The 27,888-nt window shown below is 41.0% G+C and overlaps 1 protein-coding gene across 8 annotated transcripts in view; it reads right to left on the reverse strand.

Annotated features, from left to right (window-relative positions):
• Ttbk2 (tau tubulin kinase 2) overlaps nt 1–27,888 on the reverse strand; it is a 111,821-nt gene that overhangs the window by 71,828 nt on the left and 12,105 nt on the right. For 4 of the 8 annotated variants that reach the window (XM_087652009.1, XM_087652010.1, NM_001415701.1 and 1 more), the window contains 3 exon segments: nt 13,560–13,633; nt 11,107–11,242; nt 3,692–3,839 (listed from right to left, as the gene is read on the reverse strand). In XM_087652009.1, coding sequence (XP_087508135.1) covers nt 3,692–3,839; nt 11,107–11,242; nt 13,560–13,633 — 358 coding nt within the window. 8 annotated transcript variants of the gene reach the window in all.

Here is a 27,888-nt window from a genome sequence, read left to right on the forward strand (position 1 = left end):
CACTATACTTGATTTCAAATTATACTACAAAGAGTAATAACAGCATATCAGCCCAAACACCACACACACACACACACACACACACACACACACACACACACACACACACACACACACACAACAAGAGAATAATAGAGAACTTGGATATAAACCCACACAGCTAGGACCAACTGGTGTTTGACAGAAATTTTCTTCATGAAAACAAGTGGTAAAAATGCTGATGAGGTTGTGAGGAGAGGGAGGGGGGCAAACTCTTACTCACTGTAGGTCACAACACAAACTTTCTCAAGTTTCTCAACATAGTAAAATAAGCATACTTTTTCTGACCGAGTTACACTGTTCCTGGCTACCCAGAAGATGCTCTACCCCACCGCAGGGACACTTGCACAGCCTTGCTTCCCACTGCTCCACTCACAGCACCAAGGACAGGGAAGCAGCCTGCATGTTCACCAAGTGAGGAATGGATAAAGAAAACGGAGCATGTGTACACAATGGAATATCATATATTCAGCTGTAAATACGCAATTATGAGATCTGGAAGCAAGTGAATGGAACTAGGAAATAATATATTGAGTGGAGTATCTGAGGTTCAGAAAGAACAACACCGTGTGTTTCTCTCATATACAGATCCTAGCTTCCCTAACATATGCACACTTATGTGGGAGCAAGTACTTATAGAACCTGAGAAAATTAGAAAGGAGTCCCTCAGAGGATTCCAGAGATTCCCTCTGCAGGGGAATAAGTAAAGTGTATTTAATACAAGTAAAAACAGAAGAGGAGAGGGGATGATGGGAGATGAGGAAGAAGAGAGAGCAGGGCATGATAATCAACTGAAATACAGGAAAAAACCTCAAGAAAATCTGATCCTTAATGATCTAATAACACACACACACACACACACACACACACACACACACACAAATAAAATAAATCTTTTTAAAATTTTTTAAGGAATTTGAATGGAGGTGCCTCTCCTGTGTTGTGGGGATAAAGACATTCCCAGAAACCATGGATCATTAAATAAAAGTCCCAGTGCCAGAGATAGGCTACCTCTTGGCAAGTTACTGTGAAAGAGACTCCTGAAACCCCCCAAATAGTACAAGCTATTGCCACTTATTGCCACTATTGGTAACTGCCCATTAAAACCAGATGGCAAGTCCCTATAGCTGAAGATGTCTTTAGCTTTAGATACAAGACATAAAGAAATCAAGCTGGAACTGGGCTGCAAAGCTTCCTCCCTGCTGGCTGGCCTCCATGGTGCCAGAAGCAGCTAGGCAGGCTGCTAGGAAAGAACTGTCATCAGCAGTCTTACTGAGGGAGCTGTGGCCCCTATGTGCAGTAGTACCGACTGGCCAGGCAAGCAAGTTTGTTATGAGGGTTCCTTTTTATAATCATTTTATTAAGAATTGTGGGGCTAGAGATATGGCTCAGTGGTTAAGAGCACTGGCTATTTTTTCTTGAGGACCTGGGTTCAATTCCTTGTGCCTACAGGGCAGCAAACAACTGTCTGTAATTCCTGTTCCAAGGAATTCAACACCAAAAAACAAAACGAAACAATACAAACTATGTTATGCTGACCATGTGTGATGGTGATGCCTTTAATCCCAGCACTAGGGAGAGAGAGGCAAGCTGGACTCCTCGAATTCGAGGCCTGCCTGGTCTATAAAGCAAGTCCAGGAAAGCCATGACTGTTACACACAGAAACCTTGTCTCAAAAACCTAAACTGAACTAATAATAATATAGAATAGCATTATATGAATAACAAGCCACTTTAGATTGGACTTAATCCCATTCCATAGGAAGGGATTCACATCTGGTACTGTGAGCTAGGTCAAAGCCTGTGGCATGGAGGTCCTAAGCCTTAGCAGGGAAGCTATTTTTGTTGTTTTGCTAAAAGGACATCATGTGCCAGTCAGTGTTAACCTCTAAACAACTGTTGTGTCTATAAATTAGTGCTGCTGTCGGCACTACCTAGAGAAGCTGCCTTTTTGCCATGATCAGCCAGGTACAGTACTCATCCCTAATCTCATCACTTAGGAAGCAGGAAACAAAAGGATCAGAGGTTCAAAATCATCCTTGGCTACATAGATCAAGGCCATTTTAATCTCATAAGAGGCTAACCTCTAGTCTTACACACTGGAGCCATTCCATGACACATCAAACCACCAGCAAAGCAAATATCTACAAAACGTCCTCAAAAAGAAGTTTGTGAAGCATAAGCACTGCAGAAGGCTTGCATTAGGTAGTCCTTGACTCCTGTCACTGAAATATAGACCAGAAGATTAAAAACCTATTCACTGGTGGGAAGTAGGGGTTCTGAGGAATAGGCTTCATATAGGTATAAGCTCACAAAAGTACATTTTAGACGGTAACTTTAAATGATAAATGAAGAACACAAATGCCCAACAGTTTCTCTTAAAACAAACTCCAGTGACAGTTTTACCCATAAAACATATCAAACTAATCTTTAAGCTTTATCACAATGGAATATTATCAAATCAAGGCCAAAGTAGCCAGAAGTCCTGAAGGAGCTGCAGCAGTGTCTCCTGTCTCACAGGACCATGACAGGCCAAGGGGAGAGACTGGTGAGGTCGCATTGACTTGGCCAAGCAACTGCTGATATCTATGCCCCTATGGGCTCAGCCAGACGATCACTTAGGCTCTGTGCAGCTCTGGAAGAGGCAATCCAGGAGCACTTATCTGTGGCTTCTATACTGTGATGAGAACAACTGGGAAGGAAGGGTGGGGGCTGAGCACATGAAAGAGCCATCTTCTCTGTTTTCCTTCTGAGTCTTTGGTTTTTAGTAGTGACAACAGAGGCTGAGTGATCTGTGATTTTCCTGATGCCTTGGGAAAGTCAAATCTGAGCTAAAAACGAGTTTCAAAGATTTATAATTAAACAACTGACAGAGAAACTCTGACAACTGAAAATCTTAGGACAAAGAGGAATGGTCATCAGCGTAAGTGACTTTGCTATTAGTAATACAACAGTGTACCACTAAACACAGAGATGACAGGGTGCTGTCAACAAATTCAGGGTTTTGCATGACTATCAGATTAACATCAGAAAAAAACTGATTTGCCCTTAATAGTACAAATATAGGTACCTGAGTATTAAGATGAACTTCAAAAATGATGAGCTAGGCTCTGAAACTAAAGTTAGTGAGACAAAAGCAGTCTTACGGGGTTGGGGATTTAGCTCAGTGGTAGAGCGCTTGTCTAGCAAGCGCAAGGCCCTGGGTTCGGTCCCCAGCTCCGAAAAAAAAAAAAAAAAGGCAGTCTTACTTATCATTTCTAATCTACTCTGCAATATGGTTTGAAGACAGTGTTCATAATATGATTCGAGATTGCATAACACACAAAGGCAAGTGCAGAAATGTCTCAGAGGTATTTTATGATTGGCTCAAAGGAAGACGAAATGTTACCACAGCAGATATACAACAACACTTTCTAGAGTAGCAGGGTGATCCTAAGTGTCTCTTATCCTTATTGTGAAAAGGAATTTCCAAAGCCCAATTACACTAGCAATTACACATTTCTGTCATATAATGAACTCTTCAATACTCAGTGTGTTTATAACTAGCTAACACCAGAGTAGTCCACTAGTATAGAGAATTTAACCAGGGAAGATTAAAACACTTATAAACTATCACCCACAGCTTCACTGCTCATCATTCAAAGCCAACTTACCTTGCAGTTTCTTCAACACAGCAACCTCCATCTTCAGAACCTGCTTTGGCTGCTGAGCTGACTCCACCTTCAGTGCCACATTCTCCCTGGTGAGCATGTCCAAGGCATCGTAAATTTCTCCAAAGCCCCCACCCCCAATCTTTCTTAACTGCACAGAAAACAAAATAAAAACACACTCAAAATTATGCAAAGATTCTAACTGGAAGCCAATTCATCTTCTACACATAGAAAACATGCAATTTTACCACTCTTACTTTATGATAAATGATTTCAATATTGTTAAATCATTAATACAGCAAGGAGAACACAACTGGCAGGAGATAATATTCGCACATGCCTACACGTGTAATATTTTGTCTACAGAAAGCAATGAAATTATTCCAGTTAATTATTAAAGGTCTACAGCTAGCATTAAAACTGCCACAAAAACATAATATCTGAAAGAATTAATTCCTACAAATACCATTCAATAGACAGATTGGTTTTATCTAAAGTAGTCATTTGCAGCCTTTTTAAACAATGAAATCTTTTTGCCATTTAAAATCTTACATAGAATCATAGTCTAAGGGTAGAGAGGGAGACTGAAGAATGGGATGAGCAGCCAGCACTCAGTAATCTTTCACTCGAGTCTCTGTAGCAGGACTAACTAACAGGGTCCACACAAGCAGAGAGGAGTTCTACAACCTCTCAGAGAACACTGCTTTACATCACACTTCAAAATAACACAATACAACACCTTAAATGTTAACTTAATTGGAGAACATCAGAATACTGGAGTTAGGTTCTGAAATCTAATCACAATTAGACCTGTAAAGGGCTCTGAAATTCTGAGGTGAGTGATATGCTTTGAGCAAGGTGTGCCAAGAAGCCAGTCTTCCACTTCCTACAGCCATGTCTTCTTATAATATAGGCAAACCTTAAGAATATGAGGTAATTGTGGTCCATACATATACAGTCACCAAACTAGATAAAATGGATGAAGCAAAGAAGTGCAGGCTGACAGGAACCGGATGTAGATCTCTCCTGAGAGACACAGCCATAATATGGCAAATACATAGGCGAATGCCATCAGCAAACCACTGAACTGAGAACGGGACCCCCGTTGAAGGAATCAGAGAAAAGACTGAAAGAGCTTGAAGGGGCTCGAGACCTCATATGTACAACAATGCCAACCAACCAGAGCTTCCAGGGACTAAGCCACTACCTAAAGACTATACATGGACTGACCCTGGACTCTGACCTCATAGGTAGCAATGAATAGCCTAGTAAGAGCACCAGTGGAAGGGGAAGCCCTTGGTCCTGCCAAGACTGAACCCCCAGTGAATGTGATTGTTGGGGGGAGGGTGGTAATGGGGGGAGGATGGGGAGGGAACACCCACATAGAAGGGGGGGAGGGGTTAGGGGGATGTTGACCTAGAAACCGGGAAGGGGAATAACATTCGAAATGTAAATAAGAAATACTCAAGTTAATAAAGATGGAGAAAAAAAAGAATTATGATGTAATGTATGAAATTATTACCAAAGGCAAGCCGCCCAAGATTCTAAACCTTCCAAGAGGCCTATGCTCCTGTCGTGCCCTACTTCATTCTCGACTAGCATTTTCACTGAGTACTGTTCCCATGCTCTATTCCCACTTCCCTTCCTTCCTGTGGCGCAGGATCACACCCATAGCCCTCAGCACTACACAACTCAAGTACATACCCAACAGACCAATTTATTATCTGAACTTCTATGAAAGTTATTTACCTTTTCAATTAGCAAACTTATCAAGTCATACCTTGGATTCTCACTGTCTCCTAAATCATGTTGAGTAACTTTTCGATTTTGTTTTGGAGGCAAGATCTCTATTATGTAGGCTGTCTTGGAACTAGTAGACCAGGCTGGCTAAAAAGGCATCCAGCATCATGAGGGTAGGTTTTGGTTTCTTAAACTGGGGTTAAGAATGGGTTGGCTAGCCTCAGTGACCTTGCACTCCTGATCCTCCTGCCTGCATCTCCTAAGTGGGAGGGTCACAGGAATGTGCAGCACATACAGCTTCATGTTTGCTTAACTCTCCATTGCCAATGTCTTGCCTCACTATACAGAAGGCGTCTTCAGAGAGGCCACTTAACTTATTTCTTTACATAGTGCTTGGCAAAGTCCTAACTATATAATTAGAGCTTAATTACAGTGTTTGCTTTGCATGCTCAAGCCACAGTTAGTTTAAATTGTTTGGTGATGAGAGGGTAGTAAGATAAGGAACTACAGTGTGAGAGCAGAATGGAACCAGGTTCCAGAACTATATAGTCAAATGTGCTATTCTTTGTGGGGCTCTAGCTGCTACTTGCGATTCTCTGTATGCTGTCCATGAAATAAAACCTAATGTAAACTTAAAAACTAGACTGTGCTGAGAGATGAGGCTGGGAGGATCACCTAAGCCCAGCATTGAGAAACAAACAAGACAAAGTAAGACTGCTTCAAAGCAAACAAACAAAACATCTAATAAGCACTAAGGGTATGTTTTTATAACTTTGATTGACAGTTTATTATTTGATGACACAAAAGAACTTTAATGACAGAATTTCTTTAAAAAATCTGTTGGATCTATATTATATTCTTATTAATGTCATTTGAACAATAGTAGAATAATAATTTGTTTAACCTTGACAAAGCTCTCAGATATCTTCATTTGTTCTGAGCTGTAAACAAACTAACTCACAGGTAATAGAGTCTGCTGAGGGTACATACATTAACAATATCTACACTATCTCTCATCCCTCTCCTCTTTAATAAGACTTTTCTTATTAAATGTGACCTTGACACTCCCTTGTCAAGAAGTAGAGTCTGCGGATATAAGTCAATGGTAGAGGACTTGTCTAGGACATACACAAAGCACTGGGTTCAATCTTCAGCCCTGGCAAAAATTAAAAATAAAACTGAAGGCATAGAATCTGTTTTCCCACTTCCTTAAATGTGAATTAAAAACAGACTCTATGCCTGTTCTCAAGAGAGTCCTAAACCAGCTTGTTAACTTCTATTTCCCATCTCTAAAACAGCAAATCAAACATAGAACATGTGGTTATATCTTTGGAAGTGATACACACAGACGATTCTCTACAAAATGAACTATCAGATTGGAAAAACGAGAGCACTAGCAAATCCAAGGCATCTTGTTTGTTCTGAGAAAGGGCTCACTATGTAACTCAGGCAGTCTTTTTGATTGTTTGCTGTTTGTTGTTTGAGACAGGATCTCTCTATACAGCCCTGTCTGTCCTGGAGCTCCCAATGTAGACCAATGTGGCCTCTAACTCACTGAGATCAGTCTGCTGTGTCCCCAGTGCTGGGATTAAAAGCATGTACCACTGCACATGGCTCAGGCTGGACGTGAACTCCAATGCTTCTTCCCCAGGTTCCTGAGTGCTGATACTACTAGCCAGTGTCACCTCATCAAGCTGTCACTTTACTGAAGTATAATCAGTTTTTATCACAGTACTTAATATACTGCTCTCATCAAAATGATACACCTGACTTTTACAAACAATCACCAACTGTTAGACTCTTCCTGTATGATAATGAAATAAATGATTCTTTTTTTATATTGGGTAAAAATATTTTTTCAAAATTTATTGATCTAGCTAATCAGTAACATTTTTTATTTAAAAAAAAGGTGACAATGAATATAACTCAGTGTTAGAATATGTACTTTCCAATACTTTTTGAGGCCCTGGACTACAAAAAAAAAGTCGCTATGGGGCCAGCAGGGTTACTGGGTAAAGGCATCCCACAAGATATCCTCCACAGGTGTACTGCACGCACACACACACACACACACACACACACACACACACACACACACACACACACACAAAGTATAATGTAATAAAAATATTTTAAAGCCACTAACAGATTTTCTTTTCCTTAAAGAGTCTCTATTCTATTAATAGATTTAAGGAAACACTAAAACAGACTTAAAACATACAACAAAACTTTAGTCGACAAAAGACTAAATAAAAATAAGTATTCAAAACAAAAATTAGGTCCTTTAAATAAGTAGTCAGTGAGAGGACATATCTAGACATAGATTATGTTCCAGGTCTAGAACAAGAAAGCCATTAAAAGGCTGTTAGGGAGCGAGAGGCAGGAGTGGCTATGTCTCACACCTGTAACTCCAGAATTTGGAAGGCTGAAGCTGGGACAGCAGGACTGAGCTGAAAGCCAGCTGTGCTACACAGTGAGATCTTATTTCAAAAAAGCAAACATTGACATAAAACAAAATAAAATTAAAGGCCCATTAGAATCTGTGGTGGTTTTAATGAGAAGGCCTCCATGGGCTCATATATTTGAATACTTGATCTCCAGTTGGTGGAAATGTTTGGGAAGGATTAGGAAGTATGGTCTTGCTGAAGGTGTACCACAGGGGCAGGCTTTGAGGCTTCAAAAGTATGCCATCATTCCCAATTTTAAGATATGAGCCCTTGGGGCTGGGGATTTAGCTCAGTGGTAGAGCGCTTACCTAGGAAGCGCAAGGCCCTGGGTTCAGTCCCCAGCTCCGAAAAAAAGAACCAAAAAAAAAAAAAAAAGATATGAGCCCTTAGCTCTTGGAATGGTAATATATATTCTGTGCTATAATTTTACTGTATACTCTAAATATATAATTTGCTTTTTGAATTTACAGAATGCTATAGTTAAGAGAGTATCTTGAGTCTCAGAAGAGACTTAACACTTCAAACAAAAATGGTGTGGAGACTATGAGACACTATGGGGACTTTTGAAGTTGGACTAAATATATTTTTGCATAATGATATGGCCACAAGTTTATGGGGACCAAGAGTGGAATGTGATGGTCTGAATGAGAATGTCCCCCACAGGCTCACAGACTTGAATATCTGGTACCTAGTTAGTAGAAGAATTTGAGAAGAATTAGGAGGTGCAGCCTTATTGAAGGAGATACATCATTGGGAGTGGGCTTTGAGGTTTCAAAAGACTCATTCCATTCCCAGTGTGCTTCTATCTGCCTCCTGCTTGCAGATCACATCAAGATGTGTGCTCTCAGTTGTTCCAACCACCATGCCTTTGTTTTTACCATCATGGTCTCTAATCCTCTGGAACTGTAAGTCTAGTTAAATGCATTATTTTCTAAGCTGCTGTAGTCATAGTGTTTTATTATCATAGGAAGAGAAAAGTAACTAAGACAGAGGCTTCTTAATGGATGTCCCCTTAATCAGATGAAAATAATCTCAACAACTAAAAGAACAAAACACATCCAATGGTGTGTCTGTGCATGTACAAACATGCATGCACATGGGTAAATGCATACCAAGGTGCACAAGTGGTAGTCAAAAGACAACTTATGGGAGTCAGTTCTCTCCTTCCACCATGTGGGATCCTGAAATGAAACTCAGGTACTCAGGCTTGGAGTACAGTGCCTTTATTAGCTGACTCATTTCATTCTATTTACTTTTATATTTTATGTGTGTGAGTGTTTTGTCTGCATGAGTGTATGTGTACCATGTAAGCTTCTGATACCCTCAAAGGTCAAAAGACAGCACAGTTTCAGATTCTCTGCAACTGGAGTTGTGATGGTTATAAGTCAGCACTATGTCGGTGCTGGGAACTGAACCTGGGTCCTCTGCGAGAGCAACCAGTGCTGTTATCCATTGAGCCAGCTCTCCGCCCCCACTCCCCACCCCCCATAAGCTAGTATCGCTCTATAGCCCAGGCTGACCTAGGACATACCAATAGTCCAGGCTAGCCTCAAACTCATGAATGAAATGAAACTCTTGGTTCAGCCTCTTCAGTACTGGAACTATAAGCATAAGATAATAGGCCAACTCTGGGATAAATTCACAATTTTTTTTCTTCTTTTTCTACTCTGTGTCTTGTCTCTTCTCTCTTCCCTTCCCTCCCTCTACCCTTTCTCCACTTCAACGGTGCCTAACCCAGGCTGGCCTAATGCCCTATATAGCAAAATTGATCACCTTGAATTTGATCCTGCCATGACATCCAACTATACCGCACAATTATGTGGTGCTTGGGTCTAATCCAGAGCCTCATTGCTAGGTAAGCATTCTATCAACCACAATGCGTTCCCACCCTCACAATTCAATGAACATTCTAAACAGAAAAATCTTAGTGGTCATTTGGATATTAGAAAACTAAGGAAAAAATAATCATTTATTTTGCTTTCTTAAATAAACTGTATCTCCAAGTAATCAAATAGTAAATGACAATAAGTCATTATAGATATACTTGTTAATAAACTAAAGAATTATAGAATACTAATGATTTGCTATCTTTTTTATTGGATATTTTATTTATTTACATTTTAAATGTTATCCCCTTTCTCGATTTCTTGTCCATAAACCCTCATCCCATAATTCCTCCCCTTTTTTCTATGATGGTGTTCCCCCACCCATCCACCCACCCCTTCCCACCTCCCCACCCTAACAGTACCCTACACTGGGGGGTCCAGCCTTGGCAGGACCAAGGGCTTCTCCTCCCATTGATGCCCAACAAGGCCATCCTCTGCTACATATGCAGCTAGAGTCATGGGTCTGTCCATGTGTAGTCTGATTTCCTATCTTTAGTGAAGTAATACACCTAGGTAATGATCATCAACAGATATATCACAAAAAGATACATAATAACACATTATAGGCCTACTAGTGAAAGTTCACAAAACACTCGTCAAAAAACATTTCTAGGGTATGTCTCACTGATAGAATTGTCTAGATTATTCAAAGCCTTGGTTCTAATGGCCTATATCATAAAACAAAAGCAAAAACTCTGTAGATGGTTACATTAAAAAAAAAAAGTCCTTTTCTTTTAAAGATACATATTGATTGAAGAACAATTCAAAGTATTCTAGGAAGAGGAACAAGATTAAACATCCTAACCAGAAACTGTGTTGCCTAAGTCTAACAATATACATGTTGAGGAAGAAAAAAAGAAAAGGGGGCTTGAGAAATGGTGCAGTGGTTCTTCCAGAGGTCCTGAGTTCAATTCCCAGCAACCACATGGTGGCTCACACCATCTGTAATGGGATCCGATGCCCTCTTCTGATGTGTCTGAAGACACCTACAGTGTACTTACATATGAAATAAATAAAGCTTTAAAAATAAAAAACAAAGAAAAGGCAGTTCACTGTACTTTTAAACTCTTTAATTCATTTTTTCCTCAAATATACTTCTATTTATAATAGCTATAGTAAGTCAGGAAAATTTGGAACTTATGAAACAAGTCTAAGAATTAGAGCATGAACACAACAATCATAGGAATAAAAGCTAAAATTCCTGCTTTAGGCATATAAGCAACATAAGTATTACTCCTTTAAAATGTTACTTTTTACTATACTACCAAAACTTATTACCCCACATGCTTGTTAATCTTCCACCCTTCCCCCACCTCTCTTTTTCCTTTCTTCAGTCTACACTTACCACTTTCCATCTTTCTTTGACCAGGATTCCAACACTGAGGATATCTGGCTGCTCTCCTCCTCCACTCATTGCAAAACACTGATGAGGTAAAACAGCTACACAAGCATCTAGCTCCCAAGGGTGGTTTCCATTTAACCTAAAACAAAAGAAACAGAAGCAACAGAGCTAATTAACTCAGATAATATTCTAGCCTCAAGAAGCCTATTGATTCTATATATTATTATGTTGCTTCCTTAGAAGGATAGGGGACTCTCTACAACTACATTACAAAAACTGTGTAATTCACATGGTCTTTCCAGTACAGATGATCAGCCAACACAAAGGCATAGTGCATACATTTACAATAACTGAAATAGCAGAGAAAGCATGAGGGTCAAACAGCAGTTGACCCAGAAAGACCATTATCCCGAGTACACATATTACCAGAGAAAAAGGCATGGTAGCCAGTTTACAACACTTTACAGTTCTAAACCTAGGGCCCTGAGTATGTTAAGCAAGGGCTTACCATTAAATCCTTAGCCTTTTTATATTTTAGGACAAGTTCAAATTGTTCAGGCTCCTACTGAACTCACTCTGTAACCTAAGATGGCTTTGAATTTGTGGTTCAGAAGCTCAGCCTCCCAATTAACTATATGTATCACAGCATCTGCTACCAGAACCAGCAACAACTTAGTCTAATAGGCTTAGCATACAAGTTAATATCATTAGAGCTAACAACACTTAGTGTTCATTTAATGAATGAAATACATTCATTCATTTTTCATGTGTGCATGCACATATGTGTGTACTGGTACATTTCTGGTACATGCAAATGTAGAAGTCAGAGGACAACTTACAAGTGTCAGTTCTGTTCTTTTATCACATAGGTTCTAGTGACTAAACAAGTTGTCAGGAAAATCTCACATATATCTTACAAAATGCACTTCAAATGCATAGGAATTAATTATGTAGGCAGAAAAAGGCTGTGACAAACCACTAAAACAATCATTTAAAAAAAACAAAACAGCAAAAGAACAGTATATCTATAGAAAACAAAGAGCAAAAACTACAGCCTAATAGACTTGGAAACTCTGATGTATCCCACAAATAGAAGAGAAAAACATCAAAGTGATTTTTTTAACATGTTATGGGGACCAGAAAAACACCCTGGATGTCATCCTTCTGTCAGCCTGACGCAAAAGAGGAGAAAACCTCAACTGAGAGAATGCTTCCATAAGATTGTGCTGGAGGCAAGCCTGTAGGGCATTTCCTTAGTGATTGATGAGAGAGGGTGGGGCCACCCCTGGGCTCTGTAAGAGGGCAGGCTGAGCAGGCCATGAGGAGCAAGCAAGTAAGCAGTACCCCTCTGTGCCCTCTGCATCAGCTCCTGCTTCCAGGTCCCTGTCTTGCTTGAGTTCCTGTCCTGGCTTCCTTTGATGATGAACAGTGATGAGGAAACAGTAAGCTGAGTAAACCCTTCCCTCCCCATATTGCTTTCGTCATGGTGTTTCCTCACAGCAATGGCCACCCTAAGACACTCAGGAACATCACCTTTGAGACAGAGTCTCAGTGGCCTAGAGCTCATTGATTAGGCTAGACTGGTTGGCCAGTGAGCCTGACATCCTTGACTCTACTTCCCCAGCAGTGGGGTTAAAAGAAAGAATCACCATGTCTAGCATTTTTATTTGGATTCTGGGTATTAAACAAAGACCCTGTGCTTGAGACGTGAGCACTTTACCAATTGAGTTGTCTTAATCCAAATATTGTGAAGAGAAAAAAAGCAAGATAAAAAAGGAATTAAGGTATGCTGCTTTTGTGTCAAATTACACTAATTACTTTTATTTAAAAGAGTTAGTGAGGAAAAAAAGGAAGTTAAGCCAAAAAGCAATGAAATGATTCTTCATAACACTAAGGAAAATTTTCAGTAAAGGGCCAGAAAGCAGATATTTTAGCCTTCACTGCCCATATGGTCTGCTACTCAAATCTACTAAGCCAAAGGGCACCTCAGTTACATATCAAGTTCAAGACTAGCCTAGGCTACATGAGTATGTGTGTGTTTCATTTTCTAGTATGTAAATGGCAGCTAACAATTATCGTAATTCCAGCTCCAGGGGATCTGATGCCCTCTTTTGGCCTCAAATAAAGGAAAGTAAAAAGAACTTAGGGTAATGAAGACCATATAGATTTTCCAAAATACATCAGGTCTAGGACAATAAACCGACTTGACCTTTGAGCCAACAAGGCAGTTCTGCAGCGACAGCCAAGCCTGATGACTTGAGTTTGATTCCTGGGACCTACGTGATAGAAAGACATCCTGCAACTTGTCCTCTGACCTCCACCAAGGGCAGTGGCATGTGCATAACACACATGCATGCAGGAATGCACATTTTCCACCCCCCTATTGATGTAACTTTTAAAAATTTAACATCAGTTTCTAGCAATCCCTCTCATTCCTAAGAGTAAACAATACCAACCTATTTCCTACTTCTCTTCTTAGCCAAGAGTGAGTCTCTTTCAACAGGCACTTGATCTTACCAGTTTTACAATTCTGAGAGAGAAAAAAATCCAGTTTGAGGTAAAAAGATAATTAACAAACACATTTAACATTTAACAGTTTTCTTCAAAATGCTTAAGAAGGCAAATATTATTTAAATATAAATAATTTTCTGTTACAACAGAAAATCAAGTTTAAGTAGGAAATGGTAGCCTACACCCTTAATCCCTGAATTTGGAAGGCAGGGACAAAGATGAATCAGGTCAAGGTCATCCACACCTACAAAGAGAGTTTACGGTCAACACATGAGCACTCAAAAGCGCGCGCACGTGTGTGCGCGCGCGCGCGCGCGCGCACACACACACACACACACACACACCTACTGTACTCCTTAGGCACTGCATAAACACACACACACACACACACACACACACACACACACACACACACACACACACACACACACACAATTACCTCTTTTTTTCTTTTGTCAAAACAGGGATTTTCTTTGTATAGCCTTGGCTGTCCTGGAACTCACTCTGTATACCAGACTGCAGACTAGCCTTGAACTTTGAGATCTGCCAGCCTCTGCCTCCTGAGAACTGGGATCAAAGGTTTCCTCCTCGTCCTCCTCCCCCTCTCCTTCCCACTTCTTCACCATGATCACCAAAACCACCACCACCACCACCCAACAATAAAGATACTTTAAACTATCTCCCAATTATCTCAATCTCCTGCTACTGACCATTTCCTTCCCTTAATTTTGAGCTGGATCTAGTTTCTTGCCTCTAATTAAAAGAACACAGCAAAAGATATTTCTTCTTTGTCTCTCCCTGTTTACTTGCTACCATGAAGCATCCATCCTATTACCCCATGAACAGGACCACCTGGCAGAAAACAAAAGCAGCTTCTAGAATATTACATAATTCCAAGTATAACAGGCATCAATATCTAGCAAGGAGCTGTCCTATGAATCGAGCAACTAGCAAGACAAAGAACCTTCCCTCACCATCAGAGCAAACTTAAATCCTTACTCTGCTTTACCCTGTCATGGCTGTAGCTTATCCAGGCTACCGCCTATAACCTACCCTGATGAAGTCCCCACTGCTTGAGTTATACCCAAAATGCTGTCGGACAGACACTGTGAGATAAATGTTTTAAAATCCCAAGTCCTGAATGGACACAGTAACACACACTAAAGCCGAGACAGGAGGATCTTGAACACAGCCTGGAGTACAAAGTCAGACTCATCTCCAGCAGTAGGTAACAATTTGTCAGTCTTCAAGTGTATGAGGCAATAGCTTCCCAAAGTGCTCCATTACAGGTTCCTTTTCAATTCTACATCACAGAGAAGTGAAAAACTATGTAACATTCTATTAAAAACAATTAAATTGGGGGCTGGAGAGATGGCTCAGTGGTTAAGAGCACTGACTGCTCTTCCAGAGGTCCTGAGTTCAAATCCCAGCAACCACATGGTGGCTCACAACCATCTGTAATGAGATCTGATGCCCTCTTCTGGTGTGTCTGAAGACAGCTACAGTGTACTTATTATATATAATAAATAAATCTTTAAAAAAAAACAATTAAATTAACTATGCTGTACTCATTTTTTAATTAAGACTAATACCATAAAATAAGTCAGAGCAATAATACTGTTTTCTTCAAGAGAATTATTCAATAATTTCCTTCCTGGCAATATCCTTTTGTTTTGTTTTATTTTTTGAGACAGTCTCTCTTTACACAGCCCTGGCTGTCCTGGAACTCACAGAGACCCATTTGCTTCCTGAGTGCTGGGATTACAAGTGTGTGCTACCACCTCCAGCTCTGGCAATGGTCTTAACAACCTGAAACAAGGAGTAAACCTCATGGTAATAAACTCTGACAGTGATACTAAATCTGGCTGTGTGAACAAAATAGACCCAAAGAGAATCAAATATGGACAGAACATGCTAAATGAAGATCAACTTGTAAATGTGAATGAACATTAAAAATCATTTGAAAAAAATCATTTGAAACATTTGCTAAATAGCAAATGACTGAGAGGAAAAATAGCAAGTAAGTGTCTTAGTTAGGGTTTCCAGGCATCCAGGAGTGGTAGTGGAGTATGTGAGAGTTCTACATCTTGATCCACAGGGAATAGAAGGAGACAGTGACATTCTTGCCAGACTTGGGATTATAGGACCTCAAAGCCTTCTTCAACAGTGACACACTTCCTTCAACAAGGCCATACCGGCTAGTGGTGTCATTCCCTATGTGCCAAGGACTCAAACATAGGAATCTCTTGGAGCCAAACCTATTTAGTCAACCACAGTAAGGAAACCCTGACAGCATCAGTCACAGAGCAAGAAAATGAACGAATATAAAAAGTTTTATTTGACAAACTAGCCTAACACTGCAGTGAATCTACTGTCCTCTCACTCTAGAGTGCTCCAGGACACAGAGGTTAAGGTTAGACTACTTAGACGGTTGGTATTACTTCTCTGTGACTCATTTCTTATCTTTAAAAACAGGAATACATTGTTTTTCCATTACTGCTGAGATCATTGTACACTCACAGTATACTCTACAAATTTGCCTTTAAAAAGGCTAACAATGGTATCTAAGGATTTAAAATGCTAACAAATGATGTATGTAGTGTTTACTTCTAACAAAACCTGGCACGCTGTGCTCAATAAATAGTAGTCCCATGTAATATGTAATTTTGTAAATTTCTTAGTTTACAGGAACAGTCACAGTCCCACTCACAAATACAATTATCTACAAAACAGTTTCTGTATTGACAGACTAGTTATAAAAAGAACCAATATTATTTGCAAGAGAACTAGCATACCAGAGGCAGAGGCAAGTGGATCTCTGTAAGTTCCAGGCCAGCCAGTGATACACATTGAGACCCTATCTGAAAGAAACAAACAAGAATAGAAAAGGGGGGAGGGGCTTAGAAACAAACCAATGCCATCTACTATTAAAAAGTATAAATTACTTTCCAAGTATGTTATCACCTGAAGGACATTTTGAGTATTCCTTCATAAAATAAAAATAAAATAAAATAGGATGGAGGCATTATTTCAGCTAGAATTAAAGGTTTTCTTAATGTTTCCTTTTATTAGCATGAACAAAATGATGAGTTTCATTGTTATTTTCATACAAATTTATTTTTCTCCTAGTCACCTCCCTCCAAAGTCTCCCCTCAGTGAAGTACCTTATTATAGTTCAAGCTTCCCTTGATCTCACAGTGATCCTTCCTCCTGAGCCTCCTAAGTGTTAGGATTATAGGTGTGCACCACCATGTCCAACTTCAAAGAGACAACAGGAAAGCATGTAGGGTCTTGTGCACTGTTGTGGGCACACCTGAGACAGCTTTGTTGTAGATGACTGAAGATATGCTTCTCTGGGACATCCTAACTCCTTTCTTAGGTATGTACCCCAGAAAAACTCTTGGTCACTAAGATGGATATGGAGCAATTCATAATCATGCTATCTGCAACAATCTAAATGGCCAGCACAGGGAGAACATATAACTTCTAGCATATTCATATGGTAAACAGTCTTGTTAGTTTCCTACTGGTGCCCCAGTGAAGCTGGAAAAATGATCCAAGTCATCTTACAGTGCTGGATGTCACAAATCTAGATGTCCACTGTGGAAGCAAGGCTATGTTCCCTCTAGAGGCTCTATGGGAAAATTCTCCTTTCCAGCTTCTAAAAGGTTCCTGAACTCCTTGGCTCATAATTTCATTCCATTTTCAAAGTGGGTGTTGGAGCACCTTGATAATTCAACCTCTTATATTCTCATCCTCTGTTTATCTTCCTCTCCCCCATCTCTTCTCTTTCTCTTAATCTCTTAAAAAAATAATGTGTATGAGGACCCTGTAATTATATTGAACTCACCTTGACAGTCAAACCAATCCTCCCTTGTCAAAGGCTTCAAAGGTTTAAATTTAATCACACCTGCAAAATCCCTTCTGTCACCTAAGGTATCTTATTTATAGGATTCCTGGATTAGAATGTGAATATCTTGGGTGAATTATTTTATTTGTCACAAAGACTAAGCTAAAATATAAATTAAAAAACCTCCACTAGTATACAGAACATTTTGAGTAAGTCTCTAATGCCTCAAAACAAGGCAAGAGAATTCACATGAGTCTTTCAATATAAAGTTCAAGAAGAAACAATCCTAACCTATGTTAAAGAAGATGCAAATATATAAGGAAAAGCAAAGACATAATAATTATCACAAAAACCAGACACCTTTGGAGTAAAGATGATATATGAGATCAGGAACAGGCTTCTGAGATGCTGACGTGTTTTTAAACACTTAGGTTTGCAACTATCTTAAAACTACATATGTTTATATATGCACTTTTTATGTTCTGTAATTAATGTATCATTAAAATAACATTAATAAATAATAGTTATATAAATCAGAGGCAAGAAAAGACAGATATAGAATGATAGGTCAGGGCATCCATCTATGCAACAGAAAAAGAGAACATGAGAGTTGAATATGAACAGAAATCTAGGTTTAAAATAGACAGTCTTGGGGGTTGGGGATTTAGCTCAGTGGTAGAGCGCTTGCCTAGGAAGCGCAAGGCCCTGGGTTCGGTCCCCAGCTCTGAAAAAAAGAACCAAAAAAAAAAAAAAATAGACAGTCTTAGAATCTCAGACACAATTTACAAGGTCATTTATATATTTTAAAAATTATTTCATTGTTTTATGTATACGTATTTAGCATGCATTTATTATGTAAGCATACCATATTGTGCAGGGCCCTTGGAGGCCAGAGATGACATCAGATCCCCTGGAACTAGATTTACAAATGATTGTGAGCTATCATGTGGGTACTGGGAATTGAACACAGGTCCTCTAGAGACCAACCAGTGTTCTTAACTACTGAGCCACTGCTGTAGCCCCCAAATAGAATAAATTTTTAATACATTAAATTTCTTAAGGGCAAAACTGTTTTTTAATTTTATTTTTCTTGGATATTTTATGTATTTACACTTCAAATGTTATCCCCTTTCCCCTCCCTTCTAAGTCAATGCTCCCATTCCCACCCACTCGCTCCAACCTCAATGCCCTGGCATTACCCTCCCTACATTGGGGAAATGAGCCTTCACAGGACCAAGGGCTTTTCCTCCTACAATGTCATTCTCTTCTACATATGTGGCTGGAGTCATGAGTTCCTCCATGTGTACTCATTGGTGGTGGTTTAGTTCCTGGAAGCTCTGGTGGGGTCTGGTTGGTTGATATTGTTGTTCTTCCTAGGGGGCAAAAGTTTTTAATTCATTCAGTTCTATTCATGTTTGAATAATTTTTTTAAGTCAAGGTATTTTTATTCACAGATGATATGGTAATATGTGTATGATATGATAGTATGTAGTGGAAGTTTTAGTTTCTTTAAAAACTCAGTTATATTATGTGAATACGTTTTTGTTTTGCTTTTATTATTAATTATTATTTATTTATAATCCAGCCGTTCCCCCTACCAGTTCCCCCTCCCACAGATCGTCATCCCATTCCTCCTCCACCCGGTCTCTCAGGTGATGCTCCCCTCACCACCAGGCCTCCCCCATCCCTGGGGCCTAAGTCTCTCAAGGATTGGTCACATCTTCTCCCACTGAGGCCAACCCAGGCAGTCCTCTGCTATATCTATTGGGACCTTGGACCAGCTCACTTATGCTGCCTGGTTGGTGGCTCAGTATCTGGGAGCTCCTGGGGTTCTGGGTTAGTTGAGATTGCTGGTCTTCCTATGGAGTCACCCTTCACCTTCTTCCACCCTTCCCCATTCAACCACTGGGATCCCTGACTACAGACCAATGGTTGTGTGTAAGTATGTGTGTTTGTCCCAGTCAGCTGCTGGTTGGATCTCTCGCTCCTGTGTGTAAGCACACCATAGCACCAGTCAGGCCTGGGAGCCTCCCCAGGAGATGAACTCCAAGTTGGGCCTGTCACTGGACTTGCTTTCCCTCAGTCTCTTCCCCATTTTTGTCCCTGCAGTTCTTTTAGACAAGAGCAATTCTGGGTCAGAAATAATAACCCTGTCCATCCATTTGAGAGCCTATCTATGGAAGATGAAGTTAAAATCACTCCCATTGAGTCCTGTGAGTCTCTCACCTCCAAGGTCTCTGGTACTTTCTAGAGGATCCCCCACCTCCCACCATTCCATTCATTCTGGGCTTCCCTGCTGTTGCTCCCCTCCCCCAATACCTGATCATGTTCCCCCTTTCCCCTTCCTCTCCCTTCTCCTGCCTAGGTTCCTCCCTCTCTCTGCCTCCCATGATTATTTTCTTCCTCTTTCTAAGTGGGATTGAAGCCCCTCACCTGGGCACTTCTACTTGTTAACCTTCTCACAGAACTCTCAATTCTAAACATCTATGCTCCCAATGCAAGGGCACCCACATTCTTAAAAGAAACTACTAAAGCTCAAAGCACACATTGCACCTCACACAATAATAGTGGGAGACTTCAACACCCCACTCCCAGCAATGGACAGATCATGGAAACAAGAAACTAAACAGACACACAATGAAACTAACAGAAGTTGTGAACCAAATGGATTTAACAGATATCTATAGAACATTTCATCCTAAAACAAAAGAATACACCTTTTTCTCAGCACCTCATGGTACCTTCTCCAAAATTGACCATATAACCGGTCACAAAACAGGCCTCAACAGATACAAGAAGATTGAAATAATCCCATGCATCCTATCAGATCACCATGGACTAAGGCTGATCTTCAATTACAACAAAAACGACAGAAAACCCACATACACATGGAAGCTGAACAAGGCTCTAAATGATAACTTGGTCAAGGAAGAATTAAAGAAATTAAAGACTTTTTAAAATTTAATGAAAATAAAGGCACAAGATACCCAAACTTATGGAACACAATGAAAGCAGTGCCAAGAGGAAAACTCATAGCTCTGAGTGTCTCTAAAAAAAACTGGAGAGAGCATACATTAGCAGCTTGACAGCACACCTGAAAGTTCTAGAACAAAAAGAAGCAAATACACCCAGGAGGAGTAGAAGGCAGGAAATAATCAAACTCAAGGCTGAAATCAACCAAGTAGAAACCAAAAGAACTATACAAAGAATCAACAAAACCAGGAGCTGGTTCTTTGAGAAAATCAACAAGATAGATAAACACTTAGCCAGACTAACCAGAGGGCACAGAGACAGCATCCAAATTGATAAAATCAGAAATGAAAAGGGAGACATAACAACAGAAACTGAGGAAATTAAAAAAATCATCAGATCCTACTACAAAAGCCTATACTCAACAAAACTGGAAAATCTGGATGAAATGGACAATTTTCTAGACAGATAGATGCCAGGTACCAAAGTTAAATCAGGATCAGATAAACCATCTAAACAGTCCCATAACCCCTAAAGAAATAGGGTTTGGTTAGAGTTACACCAAGATATTTTATATTATCTGTGACTACTGTGAAGGGTGTTGATTCCCTATTTTCTTTCTCAGCCAATTTATCATTTATATAAAAGAAGACTACTGATTTGATTTAATTTTATATCCAGCCACTTGGCTAAAGTTGTTTATATAGCGGTAGAAGTTCTCTGGTAGAATTTTTGGGGTTGTTTATGTATACTGTCATATCATCCACATATGATGATACCTTGACCACTTCTTTCTCAATCTGTATCCCCTTAATCTCCTTTTGTTGTCTTATTGTTCTGGCTAGAACTTCCAGTACTATGCTGAATAGATAGAGAGTGAGCATCCTTGTCTTGTCCCTGATTTTAGTGGGATTGCTTCACATATCTTTCCATTTAATTTGATATTGGCTGTTGGTTTGCTGTATTATGCTTTTATTATGTTTAGGTATAGGCCTTGAATTCCTGATTTCTCCAATACTTATAACATGAAGGGGTGTCAAATACTTTTCAGCATCTGATGAGATTATCATGTGATCTTTTATTCTTGGAGTTTGTTTATATAGTGGATTACACTGATGAATTTTCATATATTGAACCATCCCTGCATCCCTGGGATGAAGCCTACTTGATCAGTGAATGATGGTTCTGATGTGTTCATGGATTCAGTTTATTGAGTAGTTTTGCATTGATATTCATAAGAGAAATTGGTCTGAAGTTCTCTTTCTTTGTTGGGTCTTTGTGTGGTTTAGGTATCAGTGTAACTGTGGCTTCACAGAAGGAATTAGGTAGAGTTCCTTCTGTTTCAATTGTATGGAATAGTTTGAGGAGTGTTGGTATTAGCTCTTCTTTGAAGGTCTGGGGTGGGTACTTTGGGACCAAATCCAGAATATTGTACATAGTAGGCATGTGCTCTACCACTGAGCTACATTCCCTGAGCCCTCAGTTTTTAATCCCATTATAGAGAATACCAACATAGAACAGTCTTTCAGTAGATGTTCAATAAGTAAAATGTCCTTCACTTCCTATATAGTTGAATAAAACTACAAAGTTCTAGCCAGGCCAGGCTCAGTGGCACACCTCTTTAATCCCAGCACTTGGGAGAGAGAGCAAACAGATCTGAGTTTGAGGCAAGCCTAGACTACAGAGTAAGTTCCAAGACAGCCAGAGCTACACAAAGAAACCCTATCTTGAAAACAAAAACAAAAAACTTACTTGTTTTGTGACAACCAACACTCTCAATAATCTGCAATGAACACAGAGTGAAATGAAATAAAATACACAGCATTGCCCTCATTAACAATTAAGAAAAGTTAAATTATAATTTACAAAGTGTTCTTACATACAGAACAAATACAAAAGAACAAAACCAAAAAACAAAAAGGATCCTAAACAAACAAAAAATTAATGATTCTCTGTACATGCACTCTAAAACCAAGTTGTTAGGATTTAAAAAATGCATGTAGCCCCCTCTGGCAATGGGCAAAGAGACACCTTGGTGGTGGTGGTGGTAGTGTTCCTACAGAGGTCAGGGCAGAGCAGATGGCAGGCCTTTGCTCATCCTAGCTTGATGCCTGGCTTGGTGGCCAAAGATGGTTTATGCCTAGGGCACATAAAAAAGAAAAATAAAATCCAGGCAGTACGGCAAGGGAGGAGGAAGACATACATAGACCTGCTGGGGGGAGGGAGGGGGTACACCCAGTCTTGCCCTCCACCCCACAGCAAGGGTGGGCCATAGACAAACAGAGCCCTACCTACTTCCACCCAGAGCAGCCTGGGATGAGAAAGTCAACACTTGTCAACCAGAGACCTGTTCTCCTACATACTGCATAGACTGCAGCCACCTATTTGCTGCCACACCATACAATGCAGACAGAGAATGTTACCCAGGGGCCAGACAACCATGGGGCCAGCCTATACCAGGAGCAACCACAATATGTAAGTATGTAATAGACAGATGGGAAAGAAAAAGAAGAGTAGACAGTTTGAGCATTATGAAGAGAGGAAGATAGAGCTAAAGACCTAAGGGATGGAGAGGAACAGCCTGTTGTGAGTGGCCAGCCCTGTCACCTGGGGCCACGTCTAGGTCCCAGCCCGAGCTGCTGCTGAGGGCCATGTCTAGGTCTGTGGTTTTACAGTGGCAGGGGTCAGTGTCCAGTGTCTCATATTACCACTAGAGAACATGGGAACATCCATGGTAGGGGCAGCAGCCAGGGACCAGGAAGATGTCCAGGGGCTATACCAAACTGGTTCTGCCTCTCACTGGCTGTCATACTCTGGAGACCTCTTACCAGCAGCAGCCTTGGTAGAGCTGACCTTGCCCTGTACCTTGCCTGGGCAGACGGGAGAGCTGGTCCTTGTGGACAGCATGCAGGTGAGGCAACCCTAAAAGCAAGCGCACAGGAGAGCTGGCCTCACCATTCATCTGCTGTAAGGTGGCTTGGGTACAACAGTGATGCCCTCCCCCGCCCCACCAGTGAGGGTAGTTGGGAGAGCTAGCCCTGGACCTGCCCTAGGCAACAGTGGAGCTGGCCCTGATAGCAAATGCATGGGTAAGCCAGCCCTAACGGTGTGGAGTGGTAGTGGAAGAGCTGGCCCAGGCCCTACCAGACTGCAGGACTTGGAGAGTGGGCCCTGTACCTTGACTGGGCAGCACAGTGGAGCTGGCTCTGGAGGTGTGGGTACAGGTGAGCTGGCCCCCAGGGTGTGAGAGCTGGAGAGCAGTCCCTGCCTCCTACTGGTGATACAGTGCTGGAGAGCTTGCCCTAGTAGCTCAGATAAGAGAGCCAGTAGGCTAACCAGCTCACTACCAGCCACACGCAGAGCCACAGCTCTGAATTGGCCCACCCCAAATCCATATCATCTGCACACATTTGGGACATGTGAAAGAACCAGTCCATCTGAACCAAAGCTGCAGACTCTCCATGACGCAGGACAACAACAGGATAACTGGGAGGAGGCCCAGTACATTGATGGTGTCACAGAAGCCAGAGATCTCAAACCAGACCAGAGACTCAATGCAATGAACATTTGTGAGTGAAGTTGTATAGACAGAGGGATATTCAGAGGGATATACAGAGACATACTATAGCTTCCACAATGAGATGTTTTCTGTGCTTTGGCTTTTTTATTTGTTTGTGTATGTGTGTTTTATTTTGAGGGGATGTTATGTTGTAAGGGCAAAGGTCAGATATGAGGGGATGGGGAGATGAGCAGGACTAGGGGGCATGAGGTGAAACTCAGAAAGAATCAATAAAAAGTTAACAAAGAAAAGAATGGACACCTAATCCAACAAGGCCATACTTCCTAATAGTGCCACTCTCTGTGAGCCTATGGGAGCTATTTTCATTCATACCACTACCAGAATCCTTCAGGAACAGAACAGACTAACTTGCCAGTGTCATTGACTGTAAGCAGGCCAAAAACAGTTTTCTTTTTCCATGCCTGTGGGCCAATGGAAGGTGTGGCCCACATTTAGAATGGGTCTTACTGTTTGTGGATGAGAATGGCCCCTGTAGGCTCGTATATTTGAATGCTGAGTCGCCAGGGAGTGGAATTGTTTGAGAAAAATTAGGATTAGGAGGTATGGCCTTGTTGGAGGAAGTGGGTTCCTGGGGCTGGGTTCTGAGGTTCAGAATCCATGATGATAGGCTCAGTGCCTCTTTCTCTGCCGGCTTCCTGGAGATCAGGTTATAAAGCTTTTAGCCACTGCTCCACCATCACGCCTGGCTATTTTCCACCAAGATGATCATGGGCTAGTCCTCTAAAATGGAACCAGGATCACCTATGACCAGAAATTCCTGATGGAGTGATGGAACTTGCCTGTAGCCAAAACACCCCCAAAGGACCTGCCAACCATTCCGGGGTCACTAGCCCTACCAGTCATGAGCCTCCCATGCAAGCCAGCCAGAGCCACCGGCATAGCAGCCCGGAAGATAAGCAGGCAGGGGGTGAAGAGTCACAGTTTGAGATGGACATTTAAGGGACCAGTCATGGGATGCAGTGATGCTTCTGGGCCCTTGGGAGGAGAGCCACAGCAGTCAGGCCTTGTACCCAGCAGAGACACTGGGTGTGGATCAGCCACTCAGTCCTGCTCCTCACTCAGGGTACCTGCTCTGCCTTCCATTTTGTGAGCACCAGCACATACCTCTTTATGCCTCTGTTGATACTGAGCTGCTACTCAAGGGGAATGACTCACCCCACCCTCCCTGCACGAAGCGCCAGCGAGTGGACACAGAGGAGTCTATCAGAATGATCTGGCAATTCTAGCCCCAACCTCTGGAGCACACCCACCTTTCCTTAGGTTGGGGTACCTGGGAAAGCCAACCTTTACTTCTTTCCCTGAGAGGAAATAAAAGCCACATTTACCCTAGGCCCACAGCTGGGCCTGTCTGAACTGTTTTTAAGCTGAAATGAAGACACGGTTTAAAAAAAAAAGAAAAGCATGCTACTGAATGATGATTGACATGTATGTCTTGTACATAGTCAACCTAATTTAGCAGCTGACATTGAAAAAAAACTGCATGTAGCAGCCAAGTGTGGTAGTGCATGTCTTAATCCCAGCACTCAGGAGGCAGTGGCAGGAAGATCTCTGAATTGGAGGCCAGGCTAATCTACAGAGGACAGCCAAGGTTGCACAGAGAAACCCTGTCCCCAAAAAAAAACCAAACAAACAAACAAAGAAAAACAAGGGGGCTGGAGAGATGGCTCAGTGGTTAAGAGCACTGATTGCTCTTCCAGAGGTCCTGAGTTCAATTCCCAGCAACCACACGGTGGCTCACAACCATCTGTAATGAGATCTGATGCCCTTTTCTGGTGTGTCTGAAGACAGCGACAGTGTACTTATATATAATAAATAAATCTTTAAAAAAGAAAAAAAAAGGAAGGAAGGAAGAGCGAGAGAGAGAGAGAGAGCAAGCAAGCCATGGAGACCAAGCGAGTAAGCCCTGCATGGCTTCTGCTTCAGTTCCTGCCTAGAGTTCCTGTGCTGATGGCCTTCAGTGATGGACGGTGCTGTGGAAATCTTCTCCCCAAGTTGCTCTTGATCTTGATGCTGTAACACAGCAATAGACACCTGAGACAGCGGTAAGGAAATACACAGAAGAGCAAACAAGCATAAGATGTGCATGGGAAAAAATTACATCTGTCAAATAAAAAGTTCTTATTAGAGGAAAGAATACACAGGTCTGAAAGCTAAACTGAATTAGGTAAAAACTAGGCTAACAGGTTGGGATGTAGGTCAGTGCTTGCCTAGCCTAGGCTCCATATCTGATAATGCAAAAGGTGTTAAAATTTCTTTTGCAGGTGGGTATGGTGGTTCATATCTTAATCCCAGCCAAAGCAATTCTAAATAAAAGAATATATACTTCTTGGGGTTGGGGATTTAGCTCAGTGGTAGAGCGCTTGCCTAGCAAGTTCAAGGCCCTGAGTTCAGTCCCCAGCTCTGAAAAAAAAAAAAAAAGAATATATACTTCTTGACCTCAAACTATACTGCAGAGCCATAACCACAGAGAAACTGAGCACTGGAGCAGATGAGGACAATGGAGCAGAGGTCCCAGAGACACACCAACACAGCCATGGAGAAGCTTTACCTTTATAAAAATAACCACTGGGAAAACGCTTGTTCAATAAATGTGCTGGCAAAACTGGATAACCACCTGCAGAAGAATGGAATGAAACCAGTATCTATTCTCTTCTCTTCTCTCTCTCTCTCTCTCTCTCTCTCTCTCTCTCTCTCTCTCTCTCTCACACACACACACACACACACACACACACACACACACATGCACACACACAGCATATGCACACATACCCCACACAAAAAATTAATTCAAAGGAGATCAGACCTTAATCTAAAGCCTGAAATGTTGACCCTCCTCAGGGAATTCAGGATATAGGTAGGTATGAGCAAGAATTTTCTCAACAGAAGCCCAATGGCACAACAAATAGCCATAAGAATTGACAAAAAGGACTGCATGAAATCTACACCACAAATGAAACCAACAGAATGAACAGCCTATGGAATAGGAGGAAATCTTTGCCAGTTCTACTTCAGACAAGAGATTGCTATCTACACTATGTAAAAAACTGCAAAGATTAAAACCAACCAACCAACCTGCTCTTCCAGAAAATCAGTTTGAATCCAAACAGCTCATAGCTACCCATAATTCCAGCTCCACCAATTGATTCAATATTCTTCAGCAGGTACTCAAAGACAATGCACAGGTATTCACACACAACACACACAAAAGCTTTCTAAAAGCTGACAATAGCCAAATGTATTGGTATATGCCTTTAATCCCAACACTCTGGAATCAAAAACAGGCAGAACTCCATGAGTTCAAGGCCATCTTCGTCTACATAGGGAGCTCTAGGATAGCCTGATTCAAAAAACAAAAACAAAACAATCACCTGACAATGAGTGAGATAATCTTCACAAGAATATATACAAATGGCTAATGTATATATTTTAAAGTGTTTAACATGCTTAGCCATCAGGAAAGTCAAGTTAAGCTCCTCTTAAGTCACTATCACACTCCAGTCAGAAACAAATGACAATAAATGCTGGAGAGTTTGTGAGGAAAGAGCACCCCTTACTCACTCCTGATAGGGTGTAAATGTAAACTGATCCAGCCACTATGGAAATCAGTGTGGAGGTTTTGCAAAAATCTAAAAATAGAACTCCCAAATGACCAAGCTAAACCACTTCAGGGTATATACTCTACTTGCATATCCATGCATATTGCTTCTCTATTTACAATAGCAAGGAAATGGAATCAGCCTAGATACACATCAATAGATGAGTAATAAAAACATGATATTGTGTGTGTGTGTGTGTGTGTGTGTGTGTGTGTGTGTATACATAGACAATGGAAGAATTCTTCCATAAAGAAAAATAAATTATTAAATTTGTAGGG

This window comes from Rattus norvegicus, chromosome 3 (assembly GCF_021556685.1).
Source record: "Rattus norvegicus strain SHRSP/BbbUtx chromosome 3, alternate assembly SHRSP_T2T, whole genome shotgun sequence".
NCBI classification, from domain to species: domain Eukaryota; kingdom Metazoa; phylum Chordata; class Mammalia; order Rodentia; family Muridae; genus Rattus; species Rattus norvegicus.